At 31.8% G+C, this 23197-nt stretch overlaps 1 protein-coding gene across 5 annotated transcripts in view; it reads left to right on the forward strand.

Moving 5' to 3' along the window:
* Positions 1-23197, forward strand: part of LOC119075844 (neural-cadherin) — a 280539-nt gene that overhangs the window by 47082 nt on the left and 210260 nt on the right. For 4 of the 5 annotated variants that reach the window (XM_037182391.1, XM_037182393.1, XM_037182394.1 and 1 more), the window contains exons 3-11: positions 94-105; positions 179-380; positions 440-676; positions 741-957; positions 1086-1871; positions 4604-4837; positions 4915-5106; positions 13112-13302; positions 21041-21230. In XM_037182391.1, coding sequence (XP_037038286.1) covers positions 94-105; positions 179-380; positions 440-676; positions 741-957; positions 1086-1871; positions 4604-4837; positions 4915-5106; positions 13112-13302; positions 21041-21230 — 2261 coding nt within the window. Of the gene's footprint in view, positions 1-93; positions 106-178; positions 381-439; positions 677-740; positions 958-1085; positions 1872-4603; positions 4838-4914; positions 5107-13111; positions 13303-16279; positions 16471-21040; positions 21231-23197 lie in introns of all 5 variants that reach the window. The other variant, XM_037182392.1, reaches the window with a different exon arrangement.

The raw sequence follows: 23197 nt of genomic DNA on the forward strand, positions 1-23197 counted from the left end.
CGACACATCTTGAATTTAAATTGATTCAACTTGATCTAATAAAATATTAATTTTTTCATTCCATGCTCGTATCTCATGAATTCATGTTTGCAGCTGGTTTAAAATGTAAGAATCACTTTGTGCCACATTCTTGTAATTGAACGAGACGAATTAATCGAAATAAATTTTTAATTTTTAGATACCGACAATCAACGCGTAATTATTCATGTTAAGGATATTAACGATGAACCGCCATATTTCATCAATCGGCCTTTACCCATGCAAGCTGTTGTACAGCTTAACGCTCCGCCAAATACTCCAGTGTTTACGTTACAAGCTCGAGACCCGGATACTGATCATAACATTCACTACTTTATCGTACGCGATAGAACCGGTGGAAGGTACTTTTATTCCGAAAACGGTTTATTTGAACCTCTTCTAACAACCTTTATTTTATTAGATTTGAAGTTGATGAAAGGTCTGGAGTTGTACGGACACGCGGTACCGATTTGTTCCAATTGGATATGGAGTATGTGCTGTATGTGAAAGCTGAAGATCAAAATGGAAAAGTGGATGACCGGAGATTTCAAAGTACGCCAGAAGAACGATTGTCAATTGTTGGTGGAAAACGTGCACCACAATTCTACATGCCCAGTTATGAGGCCGAAATACCAGAGAATCAAAAGAAAGATTCAGAGTAATGAATGATTTCAGGGATTTATCGTGGAAGCACATCTTTCATTTTTTAACATTTCTTTTAGCATAATCTCCGTAAAAGCGAAATCATTTGCTGACAGGGAAATTCGATACACGCTCAAAGCTCAGGGACAAGGTGCCGGTACCTTCAATATCGGTCCATCATCCGGTATTGTGAAATTGGCCAAAGAATTAGATTTTGAGGATTTGCGGCAACCACATGTGTATTCATTGATTGTAACAGCAACAGAAGATTCCGGTGGATTTTCCACATCTGTCGAGGTAACTTATGTTGATTTTTAGCAAGTCCGAATTTAATTTCATTAAAATTATTAAACAAATCAAATTTAAAGGCTGACACAGTTACACCATTGATTTGATTAAATCTTTAATTTCCATTTCAATTACAGCTAACCATACGAGTGACCGATGTAAACGACAATGCACCAAAGTTTGAATTACCCGACTATCAAGCTCATAATGTTGATGAAGATATGCCCTTGGGTACAAGCATATTGAAAGTCAAAGCAATGGATGCTGATTCCGGTGCCAATGCTGAAATTGAATATCTCGTATCGGACGACCATTTTGCTGTTGATTCGAACGGTATAATTGTTAACAACAAACAGTTGGACGCGGACAACAACAATGCTTATTATGAGTTCCAAGTGACTGCAAAAGACAAAGGTGAACCAGCGAAAAGTGGCACTGCTACGGTTCGCATTTACACGAAAAACAAGAACGACGAAGAGCCAAAATTTTCACAACAAGTGTACACCCCGAATGTGGATGAGAATGCCGGTCCGAATACGCTGGTCACAACCGTTGTGGCATCCGACAAGGACGGCGACAATGTGCGATTCGGTTTTGTCGGTGGCGGTAGCAGTAGCGGCCAGTTCGTTATCGAAGAAATAACCGGTGTAATTCGATTGCATAACAAGGCCATTTCATTGGATCGCGACAAGTACGAGCTGAATGTAACTGCAATGGACGATGGCTCGTGTTGTGTGAACGGTGATGCAACAATGCACACTTCAACAGCGGTTGTGGTTGTTTTTATTACGGATGTGAATGACAATAAGCCGGTGTTTAAAGACTGTGGAACGTATTATCCGAAAGTTGAGGAAGGTGCACCAAATGGAAGTCCAGTGATTAAAGTTCAAGCTACTGACGAAGATAAAGGTGTTAATGGACAAGTAAGTGTGTTGTTGTGCTGTTTTAGTGTGGCAATATGTTTCCCAGGGCCCTATTTTTAAGGCAATAAACGCGATACTTTTCCTGTTTTATGATAACATTTACAACATTCATGTGGTTCGTGATATGTACTTTTGAGTTATACGCCCTTTCTATTTATCTGTAAACTATCTAATTCTTTGTATCGATATTTCCAACTAAACAGCAGCTACTAGACAATATTTCCTAAAAAAAATTATTTACTTTACTGCCTTATAAAACCTAATAACCAATAATTTGAATCGAAGTTTTATATAAAAAAAAAAAAAAACAATAAATCACAGACATTAATTCAGCTTATTGACATCAAGAATTTATTTCTGTTCGAAATAAATTTACATTTCTCCAAACGCTCGCTGTCAACAATAGGTATACACGATACCATAATCGATTGACACTTTTAATTACGAATATTTACAAACTTTTTTATTTGCTTTCGTATTTATTCACACGCATCTATATACAGTGGATACATACATTCATATTACAACATCGATACCATCACACCATAGTCATTTAATTAGCAATCGTATCATGATTCTGACAAAAAAAAGAAGTTCCAAACAACACAAACAGTCATTTGAAATCGAGAAGGTGAATTATCGAAGCTTCTAAAAAATCTTCGGTTATAAATAATCGAGACAAATAAATATGTAGACAGAAGAGTGTTTGATTAAGGTAGTGTCTTTGATTTGGTAGTCCTTTAACAGCCGCCCACCGCCAAGACATTTCACAGCATGAATGTTAAGATTGATTAGAATGGTGTATCAATTTGGGGACCATTAACGACTTCATACATAAAAAGCAGTTATATTCGTTAAGTGTTAATTCTTGAGATGTAACAACTCCTTAACTGTCAATTTATCTTTTTAGCTAGACTAATTCCGACACAGTCCATTATTCTATAAGCAGAGACTGATGATTTTCGTCATATCTCAGCTACATAACATTTGTGCGAGCAAAAATATTTTATCGAATTTATTGCACGGAATGAAATTGACTTGTTAAAAAGAAAACAGACAACACCATCCAGCAAGAAATTAATATAATCTAACTAGTCGAACCGGCCGGTATAATATACGATCATAGTAAATTTTCGAATATAATTGATTTGTGTGCTCACTTGTAACGTAGGAAAAACAACGAGAATTTTTTTCTGTGATTTATGAGCTTCGATTTATTTAACGATGCGAAGCGGTCATGCAAATAAGCGCGCATATTTATTCTGTTTGTTGAGTTTGATGATTTTTTTATGAAAATTATTATCTCTTGTACTCTGGTTCATTAAATGTTTGAGTTACATTATGTAAAATTAAACATTGGAATGTTTTTTTGTCTATGCCAAGAAATGTACAAATACGGCCATTTAAATCTCGAGTTAGACTCTCCCATTTCCAATACTTTTTCATAGAAAAATCGAATTTCATTGAAATCATTCTATCTCGTTAAATAATTCCTTTGAGTCTGATAGATTTTTTGATCATTTCGAATTCACATCCGTTCCGTTATGTGCGGGACTGTTTATATTCTATTGACAAACGAACGAAACAGCTTTTCAAATCATTCCAAAAGGTAATTTATGTGCCAATTTTTGAAATGTTAACATGAAACACTTTGCAGAAGTGGATGTTAATTTTCAACAACATTTCAATGTCCGGAAATATCGCCATCGTAAATATTGAAGATAAACAAACTTCGATTGGGTTACAACCAATAAACATTAACCATTTTAACGAGACAAATTTGTTGTCCTTTGCTTGGAAAATTGTACGTACATACGATTCGAGCTACATTTGAAGTTATAAACATTAAATTAACCTTCTCCACTTCCGTGACATTTTAAATCGAAAGTCAAAGTCGTTCTTAAACATTTGGCTGAACTTCAATGAGATGTCTGTTACAGTGAGATAGATTTAAATGAATAACATTTCAGCATAAAGAGCGCAATTCCTTACTTATCATTTTGTGTTCAATGAACATCAGAAAATAGCATAAAAGACGTCTTCACATGAAAATAATTTTCTGAATGAGTAAGAATTCGTAGACATACAGGAAATTGTGTTGTATCACATTGTATGCAATTCGTTTTTGTCTACGAAAAGCATTTCAATCCATTATTTTAATGTGAGCCACACGAATTTCATTAAGAAGACAAACATTTAATTAACTAATTTCATGAAGGGGTTGATTTATGTTTTCGTGAAAGAGAAAACTATTTAGCGCCCATCTCTGGAATCGTTTTGTCTCTTGTGGGAAATTGGTCTTTGCCTATCAATAAAACTGTTTTCACATCATTTCGTATACTATATGGAACTATATGTAGTTTCCCCTCGTAGTTACGAGAGCAAATATTGGGACTGGTGACCAACAGAAGGATATAGTACACCAATAGAAGGAAATAGTGAGCCGATAGAAGGAAATAGTATGTCAATAGATTCACCAATAGACGTCGATGGAATTATGTGGGACCAGATTTATTTGCGTAGTTTCCTCTTATGGATGGAATGATTTCAGTTATAACTATTATTATTAATAAACTTTCACAGACAGTCGTTGTCGAAAATAAATGAATGTTTGTATCCGCTTAGTTTGATTTCAATTCATCCCATTTCTATAATAACTTTGTTGCATTCTATTGTAGGGTTGTTTACTAATCTGAAGCAATTGACATCAACATTCGATTATTCCATTTTAGGTAAAATACTCCATTGTACAACAACCCAACCAAAAGGGAACGAAATTCACAGTAGACGAAGAAACAGGCGAAGTGTCCACCAACAAAGTATTCGATCGAGAAGGTGACGATGGTAAATTCGTATCCGTTACGGTAAAAGCAACTGATCAAGGCGAACCGAGTCTTGAAGGTGTTTGTTCATTCACTGTGGAAATAACGGACGTTAACGACAATCCACCATTGTTCGATCGACAGGTTTGAATAAAAATTCCTTTCCTTAAGCTGTGATGCTTAACATGTGGAATGTTATCCTTTCTGTTTTATTTTTTTAGAAATATGTCGAAAATGTTAAACAAGATGCAAGCATCGGAACAAATATACTCAGAGTGTCTGCTTCTGATGAAGATGCTGACAATAATGGGGCTATTGTTTACAGTTTATCAGCGCCATATAATTCACAAGATCTTGACTATTTCGAAATACAACCGGAATCTGGTTGGATCGTTTTGAAGAAACCACTCGACGTAAGTACTCAATTTGATTGATATGAAAAAAAAAAATCAAATAAAAATTTTAAAAGGTGTGAATGACAACTGAAGTGTGAATGAGAGTGTGCCCGTCATTTAAAAAAAAATCAAATTTCTCTTAGTATTTAAGTAATTCTAGGATTAGGTACAACAACAACATTATTTGGCTGCCGCAGAAATTAGGTCTTTCTTTATTGACGAAATGAAATTTTGATTGTTTTTAGTTAAAAAAAGAAAAGAAAAGGAAAATAAATCCAGCAAAGACAAACGACCAAATTATGAGCAAATTTATTCATTTCAATTAATTTCTTTTTTATGTTTTCATTTTCGATGAAAGAGAACACTGCAATTTATTAGATTTGTGAAACCTATATATACATCATTCGTTCTATATCATTCGGTGTTTCTTTTCTTACTTCCCATTTGTGTTATTGGAAAATTGATATTTTATCTCAGGCTAAAAATATCGAATATCATCGACAGGTAGAGTTATTTTTCGCCAATTTTATTCTCTGACAGTTTATTAAAAATCCCAAGACACTACATATCAACCCACAAATGATACATTTAATCAACAAATACCTCAGACAATGTAACATAAACATGTAAGTAATCTCTGGGCATAACGTGATGTTTTGTCTGAATCTTACTCGTTCGAACTGCCAGACGAAATGATTTAATTAAGAGGCTCCGAGCGTTCAGCTCAGACACAAACCAAAAATTGAAGAAAAAATAGCAATATTTAGGAACATAAATCTGTAAGACTAAAGTAGGAAAACATATTCTGATGAGGCGAAATACTTAATTTGGCCTTACTTTACCGAAATGTGGTATCACATTATCACTTTTTAGAGTTCTATTCAATTAATTTTGCTATTTAAATCACCTCTGCAAAAGTACAGAATTTAAACTTTAGGTACACAATTCTATGCATTTAATAAAAAAATTCACAAACTAGTAACAATAATACGTTGTTGCACACATTTTTCACTGAAATTTGGTTCGACATTCTTAAAATTTGAGCATTTACCGTCACTATTAAATTTAAAAACTGTTTATTGTGTTAAAATCAGCCATTTTTCAATTTCGACACCGCGTCCTTGTTCACTTCGAAAAATTTCGTGAATGCTTGATGACATATTAAAACTTCGAAACGTGAAAACTAACCGTACTTTTAAAAAGAAAAGCGGAAAAATAAAAATTTGAAAATGACAACAAAGAAATACATAACATCTCATGTTTCAAACGTACGACGGTACGACGGATGAATGTGCGGTGATATTAATTTATGCTTCCGAGTTTTCGCTTAAACAACCGTAAAAATTGTTAAAATTTCTAGAAATCCTAATAAAGACAATAAAGACATATGAGCACGACACAGAAAATTCCTCGTTTACAATTTCCGATCGACATATAGTGATCTGAACCATATATTTGGCGAGGTTCAGAGAATGAACTCGCATTCGTCTACTTGCAATCAACTATTTTCTTATTCCCCATTCACTTGCATGAAGGTCATGTTACCGATTCTTCGTTCGTAACTAACATTACTTCAATATTCCGAAGATACAGAACTTTATTTTACCTGGAAAACATACTAATTCCAGAGGTGGTGTTATCTAACATGCAGAAAAAATTAAGTTAAAACGAATATACCAAGCCAAACAAACAGAGTATAGAGCATAGTTACTCTTCCCTTTCCCATGGATCGCGTGAAGCGATAGTGGAGATAAAATGCTGTTTCGATCTCCGGATACAGTCGCGGTCAGAGGTTAGCGTGGTCTAACCATCTTCAGTCCATAATTATCCAAAATTGCTAAATTGTTCTTTAGCCTGGATATATTAATCAATCCATGAAGGCCATGTTAACAATTTTATTTTAGTCAGTTTGCCCGTATATAAAGTAAGGCTCGAAATACCAATTCATTTTCGTAATAATCTAACTAGCATTGTTATATAGATTGAACGCATTGTAAATAATCTAATAATTTTTTAAATTCCTTTCAATGGCTTATTATTCGAAACTATCCGCGCAAAGTTTTAAACTTCGAAATACATAGATGGAACTAGGAGCCACAAAACAAATTATCGAATTTTTATTGTCATTAAGGATAACCCATAATATTATTAAGAATAATCACAAGCGTTTCATTCGAATGAAACGAGATGGCGACATAGTATTTGGTTTGTATCAAAACTGAAGACTCGGAACCTCTTAAAGGTTTCTGTTAGTTTCATTGATTACAGAATCGTATTTTGTGGGTGGTATCAACACCTTTTTGGCCCTTGAATACATTTCACATCCATTTTGATTTATCGTTCCGTTTATATCTAGACCGCCTTCCAGTGTCAAACTACATATCTAAATTAATTCTGCATTTATTCCAATCATGGCATGCATGTGATATGCGCATATTTAACTAATTATTTATTCGAACCAGTTTTAATTTCGAAAATGGAAGAAAAAACCGTTTAAAAATCATAATAATCTCATCGGCTAGGTAGTTCGGTTTTTTATCTTTATTTTAATTTGTTATCAATTAATAAAATTATGAGAAAATTATGCGAGATAACTAAGCGCCAGACACAGTTTTTTTTTTCTCCGGTGACCCATAGCGCCACAGTTATGAATAATAATGGAATTTTTTTGTTTTGATTGTGGCACTTTTAGCTATTTTTATGACATTAATCGGCACTTTTCTGAGGATTATCAAATTAACTGGTTATTAAAAGTCGTCCAAGCTATTCGAAATTTACTTGTTTACCGTAGCAGAAGTTAACTTGTCGTTCTGCATCACAACTAAGCTTAGTTTTTTTCCCTAAATAGTAAGGTGCAGAATGAAATTCTAAGTCAGAACCGAAAATTTGTAAAAAATATTAGTTTTTGGCAAAACAACATAAACAATTTTTGATTAAAAAAACCTGTTGAAGAAGGTCACCGGCCCCATTATTCAATGTGAAAACTATTGACGTTGCTTTCTATAGAAAACTTAATCGATTTTCTGTTTGCTCAAACGTACTCTTGCACAAAATGATAATTTTTATGATCAGTAAATCTATTACTTCGTCTGCGTAAATTATTTTTTAGCTCTTAAATTAATAGTAACGAATCGGGCAAATGATGGAAATGGTACTTCTTGTGTGAAATTTACCGATCGAGATAATTTAATTTTCCAATAACGTTACAAATTTAATAAAAATGGCAACGTTTTCTTTGTCCAAAAACTGCAGAGGTTTCAAATTTTCAAACATATCATAAATCTAATGAAAAATTGCGGTTTCTCACTCTAAATCGATAATCGATACCTTTTAGGCTGCTTTTTCTTCCTTTCAGCACAATTAATTTCAGTTGCAAAATTGAGTTATTTAATCGAAACAACAAATTTATAAAATGAGCAAACATATTCGACTAGCGTATTTAATTGTTAAATAAATATTTATTTCGTTTAATTATTATCGAGGGCACAATATTTTGTAAATTACTTTTTCTGTTTGTTTTTTAAATGATTTGAATTAAATCAAATTGTTTTAAGAGTGCACAACCTTGAAATTAAGTCTTACATTTTTGTTCAAAAGAAATTATTTTTTTCTTTTCATTTTTTTTTCTGTTTCAAAAATGATTTTGTTGCAATGCTATGAATTCGCCCTGAGACTGCAGATATTTTGTTTTTTGACCGAATACACATTGCAACTAAATTTGACAATATTTTTATCTGTTTTTTATTAAGTTTTTTTTACGTCATATCCTTTTCGTTCGGTTAAGATTTTCTTTTATTTTCTTGTTTTACTTAATTTTTAAGAAACTATTTTCGCAGGTGGTAATAAAAATTTTTGTGGACCACAAGTGAATTTTTAACTCCAATGGATATTTTGCAACGAAACATAACATTTTTTTGATCCAATTTTTTATCTAAAAAATTTTTTTGCTAACAGATAAGATATTTTTGTATAAAAATAATGTTTTTGGCCATTTCAGAGTGAATTGCGATGACTTTTAAAGTTAATAATTCAGACATAAAAAAATCAACGACTTTTTATTGTTGATAGAAATGCGTTTTTGAAATTTTATTTTCCATTTTTTTGTTTTTAAGTTCAATTAACATTTGTGTCTTTTTTCGTGGTCGTATTTTCGGTTTCATTTTCTTTTTCATTTTTATTTCCAATTTTATTTAAACTAAAAATACTTTAAAAGAAGTTCATTCAAACGACCACTGAACCAATCAAGAAATTAATAATTTTATTTGTCGAAACTTCGTGACATTTTCGCAAAGTGTTTGGGGCACAAAAACGACGTACGGTTTTTAAATGAACGGAGAGTGTGGAAAACGAACATCATTTTTTGAGCGTCGTTACTATCTCCGAATCGACTGTTACTGTAAAGTGGCGGTAAAGTTTTTTTTTATGTTTTTGGTTAATTTTTTTTTTTTTTATTAATGAAAAAAGAAATAATCACAAACATTAAAATGTCCCAAATTTTTATTTTGTCTCCTTAAATTGGCTAAGTGAAATATTTGAAGTATTTGAATATTCGTTACACTTGAAACGAGCGTCACTTGAGAATTAATATTAAAAATAAAAAATTTCACTTAACTTACCAAATTTGTATCCACAACCCCATACCATCCAAAAACTTGAATCACGTTTCTTTAGTTGGAATGCCGTTCTTAAGATTACAAAAATTTTCTTTTAATTTTCAGACCGAGTGATTTGCATGAAGTTTTTGCCTGTTGTTCAGATTTATTTATTTTTTGAAAAACGAAAATATTTATGATTTTGACTGCAGAATAGAGAAAATGTTTAGTTTTTAGATTTTTTGTAATTTAAAAATTTTCAGTTCAAATTTTATATTTATTTTAAAATGCACCAATTCTTCTTTCTTTTTCATCTGTTTTCGGACTATAAAAATTATTATTGTCGCCGTTTATCCTCCATTTATGGTGGGATATTGAATGCAATAAAAAGGGATGCTACCCTGTAAGTAGCACAATTTTATAGTTGGTTTTTGATATCAATTGATAAAATATATCAATGGAATATTGTAATGCTAGGATCATGATAGTGATCAATATCATAATTATCATAATCCTTGTTGCAAAATTGTAAAATTGTCGTAATAAAACCTACTAATTCGATCAATTCGATGGAAATCATTTTACGAAAGTGAAATAAAGTAATTGTAATATCTGTGGTAGCCAGCATCAGAGAAATTAATTTTAAACAAAAAGGAAAAAAAAATACTTAGGAGTAATATTCATGAATATAATCATTTTGATTTATCATTTTCTTTTGATTTAGATTTTATTAAATGTAATTAACTGTTGAGACTGTGAGCTTTCTTTTATGGTTTTGCGTTGCAGCTTTGTGATAAAATAATTATTGTAGCAATTAACTCGTTTACAACAGCAATGTAAAGTAATAAACAAATATGCACATTTCGATATTATACATAGATCATTGATTACAGGTCGTGTATACTAACTAAGCGAATTAATTTTAATGAACTTCAATACCGTAATCACGTAAGTTGGTTCCAAATCAACGTATCTCAATTTTTGAATCACCCATTAATAAAGATCAAAAGAAAACATTTTTATCTCGTACCATTCCCACTAATTCCTTCTTGAAATATATTTTTATTCTCACTAAAAATTAATCCAAATAAATATTTTCCCAAAGCAACACTTCGACCTACTAATCAAATCTTTTGAACAGCTAGCTTCTGAAAGGACTACGCGTTTCCTTCTCATAAAACCGAATTTTCATGTCATTTTTGAACATAAACACAATAAACACGCTGATTACAAGTAATATCGATAAATGCTTACCTACCACCCATTGCAATCAAAGAGAAATAGAGCGAACAAAATTAAAATTAACTTAAATGGAAAATATTTTGATTGAATATTTCGGTACCAATGCAAATGCCAAACGCAAAATCATGAAAAAGAGCTGTGTTATCTTATTTAAATCATCTATATACATTTCATTGCGTTTAAAATATGCATGTAAAACATACGAATCATTAAACAATAATAATGACAACGTTAATAATTAAATTGAAAATAAACTTAAAATATTATTGCACACAAATATTATAAAATTGCACCATTTAATTTTATGATTTTGATTTCCCAAAAAAAAATGAGAACAAGATAATTGGTATTAACTTTAAGGTTTCAAATTCAGTTTAACGACCAAAATCAGTTTTCTTTTCTAGATAAACCTGGTAAGATTCATGTTGTTATAATTTTAGAAAACAAACAAAAAAAAGAAAGAAATGCGAGCGATGCCATATGTATTTACATGCATATCTAAAAGTCGTATAATTTTATAATATTTATGTTAATAATATTGAAAATACATAATCCTCTCCTTTAAATCATATTTAAACAGAAGAATCCTCCACACTCAGTTCAATGAAAGATACCGCATTGTTTATCAACATCACCACATTCATACAGATTATTCACGAAGCAAAATACTTGTGGAACAATGCGAGATTTCGCGTAGAAAGTTGTTCTTTGAAGGTTATGAATTTACGACCTTCTACAAACAGCGTAATGCGGCTTAATCATCGAATCTATTACTTCTTTTGTTTCGAATGTCGTTCGTTGCTGATAAAACATGATTTTACTTCATTGGTTTCAAAGTACCTATGAGACCATTTCAACTTTAGGTTATTGCTTATTTTTATCGTCGTTAATAGATGACCAGTCGTTTCTAAAGTATTTGACAATTTTTTGAATTTAATATTAAGTGAGTTTCACTGTAGTACAAGATTGTTAAGATTACAATCCATTTCGATTAATCGTTAACGTTTACACATATTCAAAATGTTTGTGCATTGTATTCTAGTCCTGGACGGAAAGGAAAGCCAAAAATTAAATTCTCTTGACACTGCCTTAGCTCAGATTATTCATCTACTGAGCAGGAAGTCTACATTTTAAAAACTTATAGACGAGAAATTTTATTTTTTTTCTTCAGAATTAATTTATTCTTTTAATGATAGCAAACAATAATAATTTCTTCTTTTTCTTTGAATTGTTATTTTGACTCGAATATTTTTCATAAGCACTTTATGGCCCATAAGTCACCTATGCGCGTCATTTCGATGTTGTTAACGATCTCTTTAAGCGACTCTTTAAACATATAATTAAGGTTCTTCAATGGCCTCATAAATGTTTTTTTTTGTCTCTCGCACGAGTTCTACAAATAAAATGAACTCTGACATTTATTTCCACCATTATTGTTGGAAAATTGGCTAGTATACCCGAAAATCTAATGGACTATAAATAATTTCTTTCAAAAATTTCATTTGTTATGCGAAATATGTTAACAAGAAAAGAAATATTTTTATTTCCGTCACAAAACATCTGGAATATATAGCTGTAGCTGTATTGGACAAAAGTTTTTGTGCTTTGATTTGATTAATCCGATTATTGTCAAAGAAATGCTGAACTATAGACAAGCTTAATTTAATTGTCAAGTTTTATGCGGAGAATGTTTTTGCGACCGATAATAATGCGGTATCTTCATTGGAACTGGGTATATATATATAATTTTCTTTAAATTTCATTTAAAAGTTTTGGTAGTATATTTTATGTCCTCCTTTTATCCTTTCTGAATATGAATAATAATTCTGCTACGTAGTGACATAATTTTAGAAACATTTTTGGAATTATTATTGATATGAACACTACGTTAACCTGAGCTAATCAAATTCCCAACCAGTATCCCAGTTGTTATTAACAGTATAACAGAAATATTTTATTATTATTTTTAAAATTAAAAATTCCTCACTTTATTAGTTTTATTATTTTGCCGTTTCGATGTTCATAATTTATAATTTTAATTTCTTTTAAATTTATTTTCATACGAAACGTTAAAGCACCCAACAACAAAAAACCAACAACAAAAATTTTATTATTTTCTGAATTTTTTTATATTATTTGTTTGTTTTTTCTTTTTTCTGTTTTCTACTTGCCAACTAAACGTCGAGCAGCGAGATAGGTATCGTCTAAGGGTTCGTGCATCTGATAAAGGTGAACCACCCTCCTATGCAGATGTTGATGTCGAATTAGACGTCGTCGACAGAAATAATAAACCACCAATTTGGGATAAAAACATTTATGGCCCCATTCACATTAAAGAAAATGTCACTGTTGGTACAGTTGTAACATCGATAAAGGCAAGGTTGGTATAAAAATTAAAATTATCAAGAAAATCAACAACAACTCAGAAAACAAAATAATACTCCAAGTGTTACTTATCTCTAACGCTAAATTTACTGCTAGAAGTAATATTTAAAAAAAAAAACGAAATATTTTTTTATCGACTCACTGAAATGTTTAACAAAATTTAAACAAAACGATCCTCGTTGAGAGGATAACTCGACCAATTTCACTCGCAATGAATTGCAGTAAGTATAAATGAACTTTGATTCAATTATTAATACAAAAATATCTAAAGCTGTTAGTATTCACAAAAAATTTAATGCTATACACCAATCTTAGTTGAAGCTAAAAGAAAATGCCTTAAATCATTCTCGCGCCTTATATCAATGCTTACGCTTAAATCTAAATTATACATTTGTACGGTTTCGCTATTGCTTCTCGGTTCGAAGCACAGACAACTACCATCGTAAAAAAAACTCTACGAATGTTACATTGGTATGGTTTGATAAATGAAAGGCTTACTTACTCCTGGTAACAATGTTATTGAAAGTATTGTTCTAAAAAATGGGTTCGTTAGGTTAATGTTAGATGGTTTTACTTGGAAGAGTGCTTTTCTGAGTGTACTAAATTCGTTAGTTAGGGAATAAATTTGAAATTTTCTGTTGAAGCGAATCAGACGAACAGTGTCTCTCTCGGTACATAATATAATAATAACAAACCGTATCAACACCATTTAGAAAGTAACTAACTGGCTTATAGTAAAGGTTTCGTAAAACTGAAAAGTGTCACAACAATAATTGTAATTGTTGTTCGACCATTGATAATCTTGTTTATGAAATTTAATTGGCACCTAAAACTTTTGATGGTGGGCTTTTTGCATAACGGCAATATCAGTTGAATACAAAAGTGAACCAAAAGTGGCTGGTTGACACGTGTACCTTATATTAGAGTTCAAGCTTAACATTATCAACATATATCACTACAACCACACAATTTACCAAAACTTTTCTGTTTCCATCATAAATTATTCGGTTCGTTGCGCAAAATGTGCGGTGCCTTCAATGTCAATAAGAGTTACTTCATTTTCCAGTTTATGAAGAGAAAATAAAAGTTCCGTCCTATTAACACACATTTATTTTTTCATATTTGACAAAAAAAAATCTCGTTCTTCCTCCGGTTACAAATTGTTCGGAAGGTCAAATTTATGCGCGCGTGTCCTAATTTTATTTATTTCTTGTCCCTTTTTTTAAGCAAATTCTTAAATTGAATAAAATCCACGCAAAAACCAATTTTCAGCAAGAATTTGTTTTTATTCATGGCTACTTAAACCTCAATTTAGTTTTAATTCATGGGTTTAGGAATTAAGTTGGCTTTCGCATATCACATAAAGAGGGATGCTTGTATGAATTGGCATAATCATGAATTATTCAGAGATTTCCTTTCGTTGGTACTTCTAATACACACATACTCACACATAGATCATTGATGTAACAAGGAAGTTTTCCTCGAAACATGTGTACACTCTGGTTATCTGGTGGTATGCTGAAAATTTCGTTCATATGACCGTAAATTTATACCTGATGATATGGTAAATTAACCCATGTTATGGATGGGATATATATATAAGTGGCATGGATTTCTGTTAGAGAGACCGCATTAATCCATCGTTTTATAGCAAACTTGAATGTTCTGCATACATTTCCTTAAGTATATTCAGCATTTTGTGACACGTATTGATATATGATTGAGCGTATGTTATGTCTTCCCTAATGTTATTTCGATAGCGTTACACGTTTTATGATCCCCAAGATTTTACATTTAAATTGTCTATATGCTGCTAAGCATCGTGCTTATTGAACTATAAAATTTTGTTGCGAATAAAGAAAAAATGATTTAAGGCATTTGAAGAGTGATCGATTTACATTATACATAAATCGAGTGCTGTAGGTGCGCTAAGCTATGATGTAAAAATAATCGCCCCAGATTACAACGATGTCTAAGTATGCGGAGATGACTCAATCATTATACTCAAGCTCTGATTGATAAGTAGTAATAAATAATTTTGAGCGATATCACATTGAGATGGGATACTGAAAAACTGAACATGAGTTTCGGCATTGTAAAATATTTAATTCCTTTTGAAAGCAATACAGCCATTAACGACTAGTATAGTTGACTCCCCTTACTGTACGATAGTTATTGGTTTTTTGAGTAATAGTAATTTCTCTTCACAAACTGTTAATGGACTCCAAGTTAAAACTCTGTGTGACGATGTCATAGTCTTGCAAACTTTTCTTTCGCTGCTCATTTTCCTCCCAAAACTTTTATGCTTACAAAAATTCAAACCAATAACACATGAAGGGTTCCTTCTTCATTTATTTCACTATCGATTTTCCGTTATATATATGTTGTTTAAGATCACGACCCATATAAATTCCCATAGCTGAGTCAAAAATTATTCATGTGCTCGTATAGTCAGTCATACACATAATTCCATAATTTTTATGAATGTCTCCAAAAGGAACTAAAACTTTTTCAATGTCTTACTCATTCGCAAATGATTTGCCGTAGCAATAAACTGTGAAGATAAATATTTTATCGATGTTTTACGAACGTAACAGTGACATTATAGCAGCATTTTCCTTGCCCCCCCTCATACGATGTGATATTGTTGTAAATATTTTTTTTCGTTCTATAGGAAGCTAATGTTTTGTAACAACTGAATTTTTGCGCTGATTTGAAAGGGAGAAAAACTTATTTTATGAAGAAAAAAATCTATTTTTTGTATGCTTCTGTGTGTGTAGTGGTCCACTTGAACTTAAGATTATTTTTTTTAATTAATCGCCAAAAATAAGTAAACCGCTAATTGACATATTTGGATTTGTTTTTTGTTTTTGTTCTGGCGCGAATTTGACTCGAAATAAAAAAAAATTGTATAAACCAACCCGAACATTACGTTTGATGCTTCTACGGCTCCATCTATGCAACAAAAATAGCGAGAAACGTACAAATTAGAAGCAATGGCCCAAGATAAAGGATATCCACCCTTATCACGTACTGTTGAAGTACAAATTGATGTTGTTGATAGAGCTAATAATCCGCCAGTCTGGGATCATAGTGTTTACGGACCAATTTATGTCAAGGAAAATATGCCTGTCGGTGGAAAAGTTGTTTCCATTAAGGCCAGGTCTGTGGTTGTTGATTTTTATATACATAAACATTATACAATTAATATTTTTATTTTATTTTCGTTTCGTTGTTTTTCCTTATGTATTTTTGTATACTTAGACAATGGAATAAGAGCAAAAAAAAAGCAGAAAATCTTTTGTTGAATGTTGTTTAATAGTTACTTTTCCTCAACGTCGTTCGGTTTTAGTATATTTTTCTTTTCTTATTTAGAGACATAAATGAATATTGCCATAAACTTTTATTCTTATATTCATTTTTATTGTTGTTTGGTAAAGCTGCGAGCAATTCTCTTTTATTACAAAATTTTGAATGATACTGAACTGTTATTGTAAATTGTAGCGGATGGTATAACCTTATAGGATGATAAACGCACCATTTTTGACGAAAGTCGTCTATTATCTTTGGATAAACGGAGAAATTGCAACAATGTAATCGGGATTACGGTTGTATAGTTGACGAATAAGAAAAAGAAAAACAGAAAACTTGAAACATTAAATAACTTTTCCGTTAAAATGTTTCAGAAAACCTTTTATCAATTTTCCTTCATTCATCATTGATTGGTACTGGGTTTAGGGATATTTTGATTTGAAAGCTTTTCGTCCTATGAAACAACCGTCGAATTGAGTTTCGAATTTTGTTTTTCCTCAACCTTCAAGAAAAACATGTTAGTTATTGCCTTAGTCCTTTTTCGAATTTAGAGTGCTAATTGGGGTCACACATCATCACATTTATAGAAATTTAATAATTTTGTTGAAGCTCCTATATGTCACAGTAAATCGATCTTACCTCCTTACAACAGTCAACAAGGGATGTAATGGTAGCCTTGATATTGCTTTCATTCCACCTTTGTTATGAAATTTCACATGGCTATTATTTAAGGATACTACATATACGAGTCATAGCCATAATAAACTTTAAAAGATGAATGTAAGCTCCACATTACCGAACAACCATATTCGTTTTTAAGTGTCCTTTCTTTGCTATAAAAAATTATGCTTTGCTTGCACTTTTCCCTCTCTAATTTGATGTAAATGAATTTAATTTCGTGTCGATAAACGGCAATACCTTTACATTTTATCAATATAAAAATATAGATTAAGTAGCTCTGAATCAACCGACTGTAAAGACTGTTGATGTTTTAAGAGAGAGAAAAAAAAAATCGGTCTGTACATACAAGAAATTCTCCATAAATAGTAAATATTTGAAGTAACATTTTGCCAGTCAGATTTTTTTTTTTGTTATTATATGTAAATTATCACTGCCTTTGGGGCATAAAATTCATTAAAACTTCTTTCATCCGATGGGTAAGTACACTTTCGGTGTGTTACACGAATTTATTTTTTCCGTATAAGAAAACGTTGCGAAATGGATGAATAGAAAAATATGCTTTATGTAGGTTGAGTCAACAGGCTCTATTCGCTTCTTTGTGGGTTATACAAATATCCAGAGAAAATTATGAAAGGAATTTATTTAGAAGACGATAGGTATGCATACTATAATACGTAATGAAGAATAACAGGAACATCTTTCTCAATTAATTCAAGTCTGCTAGGTAGACTGTTTAGTGAAAAATTGTATCCTTTTGTAACAAAAGTTTCGAATAATTCACTTTCAGATTATATGAATGGTTGCTAATGGTAAACGTTGATTTGAAACTAGTTCACACATACCTGTTCTCGTTGTTGAAAAATACCTTCGAAAATTAATTTTAATGAGAAAGGAATTTTTGTTCAATCGAAATGTTTGCCAGGGTAACAGTAGTCAAATTACTATCATAATTTGATACCAATATTAGAACAAAGCATTGTCAATGGCCTTCACAAGTAATGAAAATCATATTCGGAGAAATTCTTTCATGACATTCATCAATACATCAACTGAGCTCCACAATATCGCAAGCATTTCGGTTGTAGTTTCATATTGAAATTACTTACACTATTAGAACCACTTACACATAACAACAAATTGCTTTCGAGAACCCTCTATGCGTGTTCAATAAATTGTGGATAGAATAGGCTGTTGAAATAGCTGAAGAGATCCGAATACTCGATTAAATAATACGATGATAAAATTGACCTCCTCAACACGTTATCCACAATATGATGCCGGAACTATTAAAATAAGCCGACTTGTAAAGCCATGTCTTGTCATTATTTATGCATACGTACATAATCGGTTTTACACGTTCAATTATTAATTGCTGGAAACTGCATAAATTATTCCAATTGTGGGTGATCAATTTCATCGACATTTATCGTCGGTTATGGGTTATCTATTTAAATGGTGTATCGCCAACTGTGCAAATACTATCCATATGCAGTGATAAATGCATACAATTATGTTCCATTTAGTTCAAGACAAACAGTATGAGTTGAATCAATTTGATTAGACGAAGGTGCCTCTCTAAGGGTTGCGTTAGTAGAACCATGAGTAGAACCCATTTAATTTTATAGTACCTACGTAAGTAGCGACCACTTAAGCAGTGGTGATTTAAGAATGTTTAACATAATCAAGCTATCCACTTTTCGTTTTACTGTAAGATTTTGAAGTTTATTGGGACATGTTCATTAATTCTATGAGACAAAAAAAAACTTTAACTCTGTCTGGACGACCAACACTTAAATTGCCATAAACAATTAATTTCTACCACACTTAACATACATTCGAAGCAACCAAATATTTGCATTTCCATTAATTTCCATTTTATTATCATTCAATCTTCAAATCGATTTCGAAAAGCCTGTACAAACCAATTATTTCCAATTTAACTTTATTGGTCGATATGGTACGTAGTATTATAGTCCACACAGACGTGTCTTTATTGGTTTTCTGTTTAATCCCTTTAAATTGTTTTTTTAAATTTTAATTATTCAATTTATATATTTTTATTGGTGATTTAAATAAATCGATGGCATTTACCAGAAATTGCATAAATTAACCTTGGAAGTCTCTATCGAAAAATATTTTTTGTAGGACTTTCGGGTACGACGCTTCAGAATGCTATAAATTCAGTCCATATATTGAAAATTTCCATATTTTCTTGTACCTCTACTCAAAATCATTTTGTTCCCTCCACATCACACACTTTGCTCATATCAATTTTCAAATTATATGTCTTCACTTCAAGTTATCCACCCTTTTCTTACGTATAATCAAAATTCAAGGTTACATTCCCTAACGAAAATCATTTTTTTTCGGTTAGGAAAAAACCGAGAGAAAATATAACAAGAACGACCACTTAAATATTCTTTATGACTATATAATCTGTAACCTTACCCAGGATTCCAGGCCATGTGTTTTGCCTCATCTATAAACTGTTGGGGTGGTACGCTGGTATAGCGAACTATTTCATAAATACATTCAAAATGTAATGTAGTGAAAAAATCGTTTCTTTTGTGATGTATTTTAGGCTTCAGCCTCCGTCAGAAAATCGTCGCATTCACACAATAGGAAATTTTAAGATTTTTATGAATATATATTACCGTTTTTTGTGTGGTTATTTATGATTTTTATACACATTTGTGTAAAGATGAAAAAAAAGAAAACCAATTCAACCCGAAGCTAAATGGGAGTTTTGTATAAACGACTTTCGCATCTTTTTTTTTCCTCAATGTAATTTTTAGCCAGTTGAGGAAATTGAGGTTCGATACATTGAATTCGTTTTCATATGAAAAAATAAACAGTAATTCGTTTCAAAGCGAAGTGGGGACACATATTGTTATGGTTTTTCATTTGATCCAATTGTACGCTCCAATCTTGTAGGATGTAATTACTGTATCAAATTCCTACATACGACTTCGGACAGAAAAACATTTTTTTATTTCGTTCTAACCACCATGACACATTTCGTAGGTCTTCGAACGGCCTGAGAAATGTACATCAATTTATATTCAAACCAATAAACTAAGAAATTTTTTGTTACTCGCATTCATCTATTGTTAAACTCTTGGTGAAGCGAATAAGAGATGGAACGGAAACTGTGCAAAATTATTAATAAAGACATGGAATTATCGAACGAAATGATATCACAATTTAAGAAACTGATTCAAAATTCCATATTATCTTAACAATTTATGGAAACATCTATCCATACGTCTATGTAACTGAAGAAAAAACCCATAAAAGAAAGAAAACGAAAAAGATGATATATTGACAATGATTGTCATGTCAAATTTTTGTTTTTTGTGGCATGATTATTAGTCGCTATATTTCTGTATTTTTATAGTTCCACATTTTTGTTAGCTTACAAGGAACTTGACTTATTTTTTGAATTTTTTGTTGTTCCTTTTTTGCTAAATATTGTGCTATAGACTGTCCATATATTCGTTTTTTTAGATGTATTCTGGTTCTATTTGTGAGATGTTTATGCCAGCTACAATTGAATTTTTGATCGGTAGCACTGGCAAAATAAATGTTTACAATATTTTTTTTGTGACGGGAAACTATTGCTACATCTCACATCGAAACAGGAAATATCTTAATTCAATTTTTATCAAACAAAAATCTACCGATTCAATGCTAACATATTTTTTCTCTCTCAATCTTCCATTGTTACAACCGAAATATAGCTCTGGCATTGAAGGAAATCCAACCGTTTTCTATCGTCTAATGCCTGGATCAACGGCTCAGACGAACAAATTTCATACGTTTTATTTGCAACAGAGACCGGATAACGGTGACACCTGGGCAGACATTAAAGTCAATCATCCGTTGGATTACGAGAGCATCAAAGAATATAATCTTACAATTCGTGTTGAGGTAAGTTTATTGAAAATGAATTAAATTGAATCTTTTTTGTGTAGTTTTTCTTTATCATGTTCTTCGTTGCGATATATATAATACTTTACTTATTACTTATGAGAGGAGCTTATCTGTACCCGAGGGAATTGTAGAAATATTTGTTATTGGAAATTTTTCCGAAATTCGTTTTACTTATACAAGCAACGATGGATATTTTTTAGAGTAGATTTTAAGTTAAACCGTCTAACTTTTTCATAATGTGGTTCGACACACCATAGCTGAATGGCAGACTTTATTTAGAAAGTGGCCGAAATAAATAGTCAATTTTTCAGGCAAGTGGTCAAAAAAGTTCTCTTCTTATTTTGTATTGAACACCAGAACATGAGCGAAAGTGGAACGGACAATTTTTCTTTGGTTGGAACTATTTGCATACATGTTCATTGTAAAGCTTACATATACAACTGTGTCCAAATTTTTATTTTGAGTTGGAGGGTATGGATAGAATAAGTGGTATATTATCGGCCGATGCTATTCGAACGCGCGTGCGAATAGTCTTTCTTACGGTTGTAGGCTATTCGCATGCGCGTGCGAATAGTATTTCCTACTGTTATAGGCTATTCGCACGCCGCGTGCGAATAGTCATTCTTATGTTGGTTGACTATTGGGACGTGCGTGCGAATAGCCATTGTTACAGGTGTGGACTATTGGGACGTGCGTGCGAATAGCCAATCCTACAGGTGGAGACTATTCGGACGCGAGGCAAATTCGTGGAATATGATTTCGCGCCGCGCGAAATCATATTCCACGAATTTGCCTCGCGTCCGAATAGTCTCCACCTGTAGGATTGGCTCTACAACTTGTAGCATGATTCTTCAGTATTAAATGTATCTTGCTTTTCATGAAAACGTTGTGTGAAGATGAGCTCAGGGTCTTTATGACAAATAAATGAAATTATTATTATGTATTCACACTGTATTTATGAGTGTGTAAATGACAATTTTGATCAGCTGAATGATTAATACAATTTTTTAGTGTCATTGCTTAAAAGGAATAACTGTTCTTGCCCATTTTTAATCTTCATTTTTGATATGTTTCAATTTCAACATTCTTTCAAAATAGTCTCAATTTAGACTGATGTATGACAGTTGCCTTTAATACAACTTATATTCAATTATCCGGCGCGAAAGACAGCACACTAAAAAGGTAGAGTGGAGTCGTCAATATTTCTCTTTATTTCACGGAAAATTTCACAATAAATATTTAGAAAATTAAATGTCATAATTTGTAGCACGGTCCGCGAAATTTGTTGTTCAAAACGAATAATGTGAGAAAAACCTCATTTCTCCATACAAAGTCAGCAGTTTGTCATCATTGGAACATTTGAAACGTCGGTCAAAAATAGCACAGGTCACTTTCACTTGTGAACAAGACACTATCTGTAATATGCTGGCTAACATGTTAAAGTCAATCCTCTCTTTTGTGCTTATGCTAATTTTAGCCTTCGCATGCGCGCATTACCTGACATGTAATGACAACATACCTTCGTGATTAAATTTATTGAGATGAATAATTACAATAAAATCAAAGTAAAAATTCGACCCACCCATTAGTCAGGAAACAGCAAATTTTTATAATTTATTTTGATAAATAACACCTATTTTAGTAAGATAATCCTGCAACAACATATGGAAAAAACGCAATTTTATATTTTTTAAATTGAAATGAAAATCCACAAAACTCACATCAAATTTAACATAGCAATATCAACAATCGGCTTTGTTATGACATGGCTCCGATGTGCCTTTGTTATTGTTTATATGTGTTAGTAAATGAAAGCTCTAAACTGTTCTAAAAAACTGACCGTCTCATGACAGTCTCTTGACAGCCTTTTTGAATATTTAATAGAAAGTAGTGCAAACTCTTTAACGCAGAATTGTTCTATTTTGTATGAAGAATATAATTAAATTATAAAAATATTGTATGTT

The sequence above is a fragment of the Bradysia coprophila genome, unplaced genomic scaffold (assembly GCF_014529535.1).
Source record: "Bradysia coprophila strain Holo2 unplaced genomic scaffold, BU_Bcop_v1 contig_232, whole genome shotgun sequence".
Taxonomy (NCBI): Eukaryota; Metazoa; Arthropoda; class Insecta; order Diptera; family Sciaridae; genus Bradysia; species Bradysia coprophila.